We start from the raw sequence: 10,647 nt of genomic DNA on the forward strand, positions 1-10,647 counted from the left end.
GCTATTCCTTGTACCCTACATATCTCACGGCGTACACGTACCATGCACATGTCTTACTCTTGAGCCCACCTTGACAGCCTCTGTTAGTGTTAGGTAGAACGTATCGTCCTTCCTTGGCCCACACGTCTCCATACGTACGGGCTTTCGGCGAAGGAAAAGGTAATTCCCCTATCAGGTGTCTAGTGATCGAAATCTCAGAATCCATCAGGCTTCTCTTTGTGCTGTGTCATAGACACGTCGTCATTTGTCACTGTCACCTACGTAATCGTTCTGAGGACCTCTCCCTCTCTCTGGCTCTCTCTCTACCTCCCTCTACATCCCCCCCCCCCTCTCTCTCTCTCTCTCTCTCTCTCTCTCTCACATACACACACCTGATCTTTGACGCCCATCGCCGGAGGCGATGATAGCAATGCTACGACAGAAGCCATAGCAACTTGTGCTGGGATTGCACCATTCAACAGCTTGCAAAGCTGAAGAATTGACCGTCACTATTCAGCCTGGTCTACACCATACAGCTACATGTATTTGAAGTGACTTTTTCTGGCCAGTGAATCCCTACATACACACACACACACACACACACACACACAAACACACACAAACACACACACACGTACACACACACACACACACACACACACGCACAAGCGCACGAAAGGGGGGGTGCATTCTGTTGAGACACATGTGGTATAGCGTGAGTTCAAGTCGGCAGTCAAAACGCGAGTTCTTACGTTCTCATACACTATACACTGTACATATTGGGAGCAACACACTATTCCTAAATTTTCGCTAAAGTCGCTACACACACTTGTACAACTTAAATACTACAAAGGCAGAAGGGAACAGTGACAATTGGTCATTGTCGTAATGCTGTGTTTCATGCACGTGGCAATCCTCACACAAATGAGGAGCCACGCAAATAATTATTACTCAGTGAAATCCGAACCAGAGTGCAAAGTTGGCGCCCTGGACCACATGTAGTTCCGATAACTAGTACATCATTGTATTGTGCATGTGTACGTCCAAGCGTATTCGTGGCACTTCCAGGGCATGCTTGTTGAACGCGGTAAATATGCACTCTTGGTGAGATTTCGCCAAGCGCAATTGTACCACTGTAACCCTAATCAAGCGTGATCTACTGATGAACATGACTGATTGTAATCTGGCTCTTACGAACCGAATGATGAGTTTGTTTCCATTATTTTGTTACTACAGTACTTGTTATTTGCAGCCACCAAAGCACTCAAGATTCCTATGGTAAGCACCGGCTAACACACGGCGACATGACTACACGCACACTGACAGACCAGATCACCAAATAATAATAATAATAATAATTATTAAATTTAATAATAATCCCATAAGGTCGGTTTTCGCATCTGACGGCTCCAATCGTCTCGCCTTCTTTTCCGCCGCCGACTGTGTGACCTCGCCTCAGCACGCTCCGTGCCGTAGCAGATCTTGCATTTTCCTCCCTTCCTTCTCCCAAGCTCAGAGCATTCGCAACTCTGGTACTGCGCTGAAAGTTGTTCGAGCGATCGTTCGGCTCTTTCGATGTCACTTAGTAGTCTAGGTGTGACGTCACTAGCTTTGATGCTGATATACTTGCGTGGCTCTGACTTGATGAAATGTTGTACCTCGATCAGGCTGATGATAATGCATGTGTGTACATTCCACGGGCAAAGCAGATACTTCTTAGTCTCGAGCTTACGTCCTGCACGCGTATCCAAGGCACCCACGTACTGTGCAGACTCCCTGATGCTGGTCGATGCATAGATGAACACCTGCACTGAGGTGTGCCGATCCATGTCTAGGTCTGGGCGTGCCGTGTACTTACATGTGCGACACGTCTGCGGCTCCGGACTCGGATGAAACCAGCTGCGTCCGCACCTGCACCAGAACGTTCGTGCCGGCCTACTCTCCACTAGCTTGAGGCGGCGGCAGTCAACACGCAGCCTGGTGCACATCTCACAGCCACTGGTTTGATGTACAGCCGGAATGGTCCCGGTCCGTTCCGTACCCTGCACATGTCGTGTATGGGTCGTGTTCCTACCTCGTCTTCTGCTCGGTACTAATGCCGTGGATGTAGTAGTAGACTGGACAGAACTTCCAGATCTCCTTGATTCTCCGGATGGTGCAGAACCATTCCTGCTGGGATTATCCTCTGTTCCAGCGCGGCGAGTAAGTAGCGCTCGCTGTCTGTGTGGATACACAATGCGATTGCATTTCTTGCAGCGCTGATACATGTCGCGCCAAGAGTTGCTGCTCGCCCACTTGTTATCGCACAGCTGGCAGTGAAATTCAGCCCAGCTGCGCTTGGCGCCTTGATACGGAGTCAATTTTCTCCTAGTGCCACTCTCCGGGGTTCTTCTTGCAGTCGTGAGCATTCTGCGTTGAGCGCGTCGCTCTCGTTTCTGTGGATCTGAGTTTTCGTAGACTGAGAAGAAATTGGCTAGGAGAATATCACTCCTCTCACGAGGATTTACAATTACTCGGGGTGTCTTGTGCAACCAGTTGAATGACTATGAGGCGTCAAAATGCCTGTCTGGGCTTTGCCAGGCTATTGCGATCTGCGCGGCGCACCCCTGAATGAATCACTCCATGTCAGGGAACCGAGCAGAACGCACGCGACTGAGAGAAAGGGGCAAAGAGAACACGCACACCCCGTGACTTGTAGCCGTGGACGGAAAGATTGCTGTCGTGATTTCGATTTCGCTCAGTGCAGCCCGGTTTTCCCCGGGTCCAGCTCACATGCGCCTCGGCGCTAGCGCCCTTCTAGAATCCGGTATGTACTCGTACCAGTGCATTGTACAATTATAGCAATAAAAACTGCTTTATGGCAGTTTTCTAAAAAAAGTTATTGTGTTCTAGTCCATGGACCCCGTCTAAAAAGTAAGAAATTAACGAAATGTGATAGCCGAAAATTAAAATTTCACACAAAACCTCACAATAATCACACACAGGATGAAAAGTGAGAAGACCTTTTCCCCTCGTGGTCCTCTTTTCTATTCATGCATGTTGGCGCAGTACTCGTACAAGTCACCCGTGAAGTGTCAGACCAAGATGGACTCTTGGTCAGACTAAACAAGTGCTGAAAGCAGTATTTTTTTAAAACTAAGATCCTCAAGTGTTGTGATTATTGTGAGGTTTTGTGTGAAATTTTAATTTTCGGCTATCACATTTCGTTAATTTCTTACTTTTTAGACGGGGTCCATGGACTAGAACACAATAACTTTTTTTAGAAAACTGCCATAAAGCAGTTTTTATTGCTATAATTTCTTTTTGTTTTTTTAGCTAAGGATATTATCAAGACTAGACAAGAGTCCATAAACAAGAGTGTGCAACTGTGATCTCTTTTCTATGGGCCAGATGCGCGGCGCGCTGCCTTCATTATTATCATTCAGCTGCAGTCCGCGCACTGCGGAAAATCAAACACCGCACTTAGACTTTCCCTCTGGTTTGAAATGAACTTTCGTACGGAACTAGAGTTCACGGCCTTCACGCGCCAGAATTCAGAGATCGCGTAGATACTGGAACCAAGAGTCCATAAACAGTTTATGCACTCTTGATATTATTTTATAATAATTGTGTCACCAATGGAATGCCTCTATATATATATATATGTACATGTGCATCATTATCAAATTCAATACCGTATTTTACGCATTGATGTGCAAGCCTTTCCTTGCAGAAAATGGCACTACATATATAGTCTTGCATATTCATGTTCTTCTGCAGGGGGAATCATATGGGTAGTGGCGGTGATACTTTCTTTTATACGCATGTCATTCTGTGGATGTTACTGTTGCAGAATTTCATGACTCTGTCTTAAAATTGTCTTGTCTTTCAGAAAATTCAGATGTCCACACCCTAAATCACAATTTACTTGAGAATTGTAACCAGGTGCGTGCCGCTGATGTTTTTGTTGATTCTGTGTTTATAATTGTAGTCATGGGTTGTCGTGATAAGGTCATCCGGCATCATATTGTACTGAAATTGTAATCCTGTTGATGTCAATAAAATTTTTGGAAGCTGTTCAATGACTTCAAAGTGTTACAAGTCCACGATTGTCTAAAACAACACAGCAAAGTAGGAACAATAAACATGTATTAAAATGTAAACAAATACATTGTCCGACACCTCGTTCCAACAACTACACTGATCCTGAGGATATAAGGGGCAAGGATATATGGTTGGAGGTACTGAGAGATAAACAAGGCACTCCATAATAATAGAATGTTACACGACTTTGGGGGAGTATGAATGATATCCAGTCAAACCTCTTTAGGATAGCCATTGGCGGACTATGCTCGGCCAATCGTCAAATTATGCTTTTGATTATGCCACAATTATGCTGAATTATGCTCGGTTCCACTATGTATTCACGCTGTACATAGTGCATTGAGAAACCACGCACACACACGGCCATGCCCTAAGCATAATTTTTGTCTAAACCGAAAGATTATACTGACCTTACACGTTGAAATCCATATATTATGCCGGAGGACAAAGCTGTATGATGCCCTAAGCATAATTTTTTGTCTAAACCGAAAGATTATGCCGACCTTACACGTTGGAATCCGTATATGCCGGAGCATTATTTTTTGACGAAATCCCAAGATTATGCCAAAATTTTAATAATGCCGGCATAATCCGCCAAGGGCTACTTTAGGATGAACATCAAGGGACCGATGGTATCTGTTCTATGAGTTTGTCTTAACCCTATTTTATAACGAGTGAATACAATTATTTCTCCAATAGAGACACGAATAGATTTCTTCTACAGCGAAAGATTCTAAGCCAGACCAAACCATTGACTCGTCTTGTATGAAACAAATGAGTCACTGAACCTTTCTGTAGCAACATGACGGCAACTGAAACAACAGCAGAGAAAATACGATACATGCACAGCACATTCTTGCAGGTACTACAAACAGATTGCAGATCGCAATTCTTGCTCTGCCGGCACGCAACTTTATTTGGGGCAGTGCAATCTCGGCGCTACTCACAAATCAAACAGCCCAGACTCGAGTAAACAAATCCAATCGTACGAGATTTTCACGAGACGAGACTGCACCCATTGGCTTGTTTCGTATGAAGCAAACAAGTCACTGAATGCATGAACCTCTTCATAATGGAGATTTTCGCTGATATGCGAATTTATTATGCATGCTCGGCCGATGCGTCCTTGAACCTTTCCCTCCAGATTGGGAACTGCCAACGATGCTATGCCACTGCAAAATTCAGATTCTACCCTTTGATCGCAGCACGGAATGCCGGAAGCAATCATGACCAGTGCCTTACTTGTAACGTACCAATGTACAATGAACATGAGTATTTCGACAACACATCTAAGCCTCAGCAGCAAGATAAGCCTTACCGTCAAGAAGGTGAACTCGCGTACTTCGCACACTGTTGGCAAGGGCAAGGAGATACGAGTGGATCTAAATCCGAATAAAATCAGCACACGTTTCCGTAAATGAAAGGGTGGGCATAAGCAAATGAATCGAAGGAAAGTGGTCAACTCAGAGATCACCTGTCATTGAGTATTCCGTAAAAGGAGGCCTCGACAGCAGAAAAGCTAAATTTAGAAAAGAGATAATGGCAGCTTTTCCATTATTTATTGTATTCCACCTAAACTCAGCACACACACACTTTTCGTAAATGAAAGAGTCAACACAAGCAAATGAATCAAAGGGAACTGGTCAACTCACCTGTCATTGAGTAATATTCCGTGAAAGGAGGTCTCAGCAGAGCCGAAGCGAAATAAGCCAGGACACGAAATATCCGAAACAGCTCATGCAAGAAGCAGTTCCAAAGAAGGAAGTTCCTCGCGCATGCACATCCGAAAACGGACTGCACTGCACTGCAACACAATGTCTTCCGTGCACGTGCACAGCACGCGGCTACCACTCGTTGGTAGATCTAATACCGAGCACCTTACGTAGAAACCTACGTAGCCTAAGTGAAATACCGAGCACCTTACGTAGAAACCTACGTAGCATAGCGATGTCGTTTTTTCTGCCATGTGAACACAATAATAGAAAAGCTGACAGGATCGCTTTTCTAAATGTACACGTATGTGAGACTTGGTACGGAGCACGGAGCAACTGGCCGCGGTCTCAAAATAGTAAGTCACTCTGTAGCGACCTGACTCACTGAGTATTACGTCATTCTACAAACGCATGCGCAAGAAATAAAATCATTCTCTTTGGTCACAACTTCTTCGTTGTCCGGTTGGCCAAAGTAGCCGTCGTCTAGGGCCCGACGTAAAACCCCAAATTGGTGACCCCTGACGCTGCGCTCTTCGGAGTTTTGAGCATGCCATCCCTGAGCTCGGCCCGCCGCAGTTTCCTGCTCGCCTCAACTCTCGGGATCCCGTCAATCGCCGGCTGTTGACGTAAAACTTGAGCCTCACCACCACTCGTCACTGGATCCGCCTCGGAGCTGCTGTGGCCCTGCCACCCTCCCGGCCCACCTGGATACCCCGCTATCCTGCCACGGCACATCGTCCAGTCGTCTTCGTCCTGGCCTCAAGCTGGAAATTGGCCACCTCCACCCGTCGTACCAGCTCACTCACTGTGCACGCACGCAGGCACACGCCCGGCACCGGACCCCATGGAGCTGCGCTCGCCTCCATCTGTCCCCGCCTCAGTCGGCACGCCTCGCCCCAGTGCAGCGCTCCTGCTGGTATCCCGCCAAGCCTGCAACATGCAGCCGCCTCTGACATGATAATACTCCTCTGTCACTCGTACATTTCCTTTCTTTCTGCCTCTGACACGATAACACTCCTCTGTCACGCGTACATTCCTCTTTTCTTTCTTTCTGCCTCTGACATGCTCTCCACCTCTGTCACGTTAACACACCTCTGACATGTTAACCCGCCTCTGTCATGCATCTCTCTCATTTCCGCTTCCTGCTTTTTTTGATTTTGTTTCGGCCTTTGTTGCCACGTTACAAACAAATTTCACACACGCAGCGCTCTCGCCTGTACATATGTATCATATTATTATATTTTTTGCCTTTCCGCCTTGTACATGCTGCGCTTTCCTTTCTCTTCTCTTTCTTGTTTATCGTGCTTCGCTCCTCCCGACCTCACCACTGGCGGGGGAGTACTGTAGCGACCTGACTCACTGAGTATTACGTCATTCTACAAACGCATGCGCAAGAAATAAAACCATTCTCTTTGGTCACAACTTCTTCGTTGTCCGGTTGGCCAAAGTAGCCGTCGTCTAGGGCCCGACGTAAAACCCCAAAACTCTGTCGACTGGTTGACATACGTATCTTGCACAGTAATGAGGATTGGTAAATGAGGTTTCGGTCCACTGAAAAAGTACGACATAATAAAAAATATGCATGTATGGCGCTACCCGTCAGGAAATCGGGATACCGGTAGGCAGTTACACCTACAGATCAATACAGCAACACGGCGCTGAGAAATCGGTGCTTTTCACCGAGACTGAGGAAAAGAAATTATGGCCAGCAGACTAAAGACTAGTAATCTCCCCGAGCACTGAAAAGGTGGTTGTTGTCTTGTTGACAGGCTGCCATTTACACATTGTACAGCCATCGTGACCCACAGCAGAGACTTCTGTGTGTATTGTTGTTGTGAAAGTGACCCAGAAAGGCTTTTAAAACGTCTCTGGGATTTACAACATGCACATGTACATGATTGTATAACAGTACGCGCGGGATGCATATTTATTTATTACAACATCTCAAGACTCGGTGGAAACACCGGCCAATGTTAAGAGAGTGGGTGATTGCTAACCACAGCGATAAATAAAAATAAGGGGAGGGGAAAAGAAAGAGTAGCAAAATGAACAGCAACAACAACTCCGTAAAGAAAGATAATGTGGAGACTCCCTTCGATAGGCATCTATTTGCCTCTGGAGGATCCGTGAAATAAAAATCAATCAATCAATCAATGTCAAATAAAAACAGTGAAAAACACAGAGACGCAAAGGACATGTGGATAATGAGCTATGTATGTCGTAGTAAATAAGGCATATCACCGACACTAAGACATTCAGGATGCATCGTCCACGCCTAGAAGCAATTACAGGCATGGCCAAAGAAATCCAACTCGCGAGTCAAACATGTGGCACGTGTCCATTTCAATAACATCGTGGACGCTCGAAAACCTGATCTGGGGTTCACAGGGGCTGCACGCGCCTTGGCGCTGCTTTCGGCATGTGGGTCGAATTTCTTTGGCCATTACTGTACATGTACATGACTGTATGCACGTACAATTTACAATGTACGTTAACTAAAACATAACGTACAATGGGGTTGACACGTTCAATGGTTTCTTTAAGGCTCACCCTACGTCTCATTTTCATTTCATTGCATGTCAAGGGAATATTAGGCGTGAAGACACAATGTAAAGTGTACAATCATGTACATGTAAATGTACCGGTAATAGTCCGGTATGTGAAAACGGAAATGATGAAGGAGAGGCGTTTAAGAAGTATTTTGACCTTCTTTTTGGAATCTGTTGAGATTCTCGATGATCTTGATAGTTCTTGTACTAAGATTGAAGTTGACGTGGTGTTTGATTACTGTACTGCTTGATGTCTGAATTCCAATTTTTTCTATTTTTTCCTTTTCTTTTCCTTTCCTTTCCACTTACCCCGTTATCGGCCCTCTTAAGAGTTGTGTGTATCACTGTTGAGGCTTCCGATGGTAAATTAAATTAAATACTACTACTAGGTCTAAATGAGGGAAAGACGATTTAAAAGAACATTATGGCTCGTTGCTGTTGTTGCTGTTGTTTTTGTTGTTGTTCTAGAACTGTAGACGTTTATTTAACGTCGCACCACAAACAGGCGGTTAGCCTCCTTTCATACTATGCATTATGTGAACGACAGAGGGAATGAGAGAGAGGGAGAGGGGGACCGAAAAACGGAGAGAGGAAGGTGGACAATAATTAAGCGAGTCAACCTCAGGGCTACACTAAAGCAAAAACTGAATGGGAATACACCTAAGTAAAAGTGGAGAGGCTTCCTGCAGTTTCATAAACAGTTTTAAAAGAGTGGAGCCCACACGCTCTCTTCACTGCAATAGTTCAACTAATTTCACAATAATTATTCCAACGTTTCGGCAAATTGCCTACATCAGGTTCACAATGATGTGCAAGCTCCCAAACCAGCATTGATAAAGGCCAACTCCCCTGTCAGTAAGAGGGTGTGAGAAGCAGTGCGAAAAGAATCCAGCTAGTAGTGCTAGCATCGACTATCAGTGGAGGAGACTACAGCTGAGGTAAAAACAAAAACAAAACAAAAACAATGCAATGAATATAACTAAATGCGCACTCATATCACAACCATGGGGACGAATCATGTACATGTACATGTATTCCAGAACGTTTTCTTGTCACAATTATCAATGGAATTCGGTAAATTGCATTTGTTGTCTAACCCCGTGTGTCGTGAAAGTTATGATGATTCTTGGTTCAGTGTTGTTCGTTCTGCAAGTAGTTTCAAGCAGTTGAAAGTTCTAGAAGCAGTCTACATTCGCATTCGTGATCCAAATCTTTGTAAACAAAAAGAAAATGTCACCACACTTACGCTATTCCAGTAAATTCGCACTCACACACACTTGCACATGCATGTCCATTGTCACACTGCACTTGCTGAATTTCCTATCATTTCTCACCTCACCTATAGTTTATTACCTGTGCACATTGTTCCTAGGTTTGTGCTATTTTTCTTACTATGCTTGTATCCTCGCTGTTCCACTCCAAGTGTATAAATCCTATTGTAGTTTCATCATTCTCTTTAGTCACGAATTCCATTGATAATTGTGACAAGAAAACGTTCTGGAATACATGTACATGATTCGTCCCCATGGTTGTGATATGAGTGCGCATTTAGTTATATTCATTGCATTATTAAGATTATTGTCTCCACGTCGCCTTTTTAAAACAAAAACACATTATTCAGCGCTGAGTGTCATGATAATCAGACAATAAGCGAGTGGCGATACAAATTACAGCAATGACCACCCAGCGTTATACAAAATAGCATTATACAATATTGCGAAACATGTTTTCTATTCTCCAGTCCGCTTTCCCACAGAAACACGTGCTGTGCAGAATTCCCTTGCCAATTTCAAAGTCCTGGAAAGAAATTATTTGCTCCTTCTTTTCCTTTTGATCTCCTTATGATCGGTTTTCTGGCCTCTTTGTAGTAGTACCGGTACATTGCGCTGCTGAATGTGATGCCAGCGATAAACGCCTCATTGATATACACAAGCTAGGCATGACACGCTGAATTTAAATTCAATACAATACGATATAATACAATACAATAATAATACATACATAGTCCGCATCATACAGTGAATGTACTTGAGTAACTGCGTACATGTACAGTAGAGTATGCTCCAGGCAGTGTTCTGTGTGCTTGCCTGGTTACCAATTTCCTTGGACATGCTGTATGGCACTTGCATGATCGTAATACATGTAGTCATAACTAATTTTCTCCGTATCAGTCTGGACGGTTTCCTCAATTCAGCCTGACTCATAGTATTATCTTTCATCGCAAGAATTCATTGTATTTATTTGGCCCGTACAATCGGCTGCTTGTGGAGAGACGTAGCCCCTCTCCCCTGACTCACTTGTGAGGTCTGCATTCGACACTGAGG

At 44.6% G+C, this 10,647-nt stretch overlaps 1 protein-coding gene across 1 annotated transcript; it reads right to left on the reverse strand.

The window, feature by feature from the left end:
- Positions 1-680: 680 nt before the first annotated feature.
- LOC135812767 (uncharacterized) lies at positions 681-2,619 on the reverse strand. The gene has a single exon (XM_065326003.1). The coding sequence runs from the start codon at positions 2,385-2,387 to the stop codon at positions 1,347-1,349; it is 1,041 nt and encodes a 346-aa protein (XP_065182075.1). The 5' UTR covers positions 2,388-2,619; the 3' UTR covers positions 681-1,346.
- Between the last annotated feature and the right edge of the window lie 8,028 nt (positions 2,620-10,647).

Source organism: Sycon ciliatum, chromosome 3, assembly GCF_964019385.1.
Source record: "Sycon ciliatum chromosome 3, ocSycCili1.1, whole genome shotgun sequence".
NCBI classification, from domain to species: domain Eukaryota; kingdom Metazoa; phylum Porifera; class Calcarea; order Leucosolenida; family Sycettidae; genus Sycon; species Sycon ciliatum.

Excerpts from the sequence above, each read along its gene's own strand:
- LOC135812767 (XM_065326003.1), bottom strand. The coding sequence starts at position 2,387 with ATGCTCACGACTGCAAGAAGAACCCCGGAGAGTGGCACTAGGAGAAAA.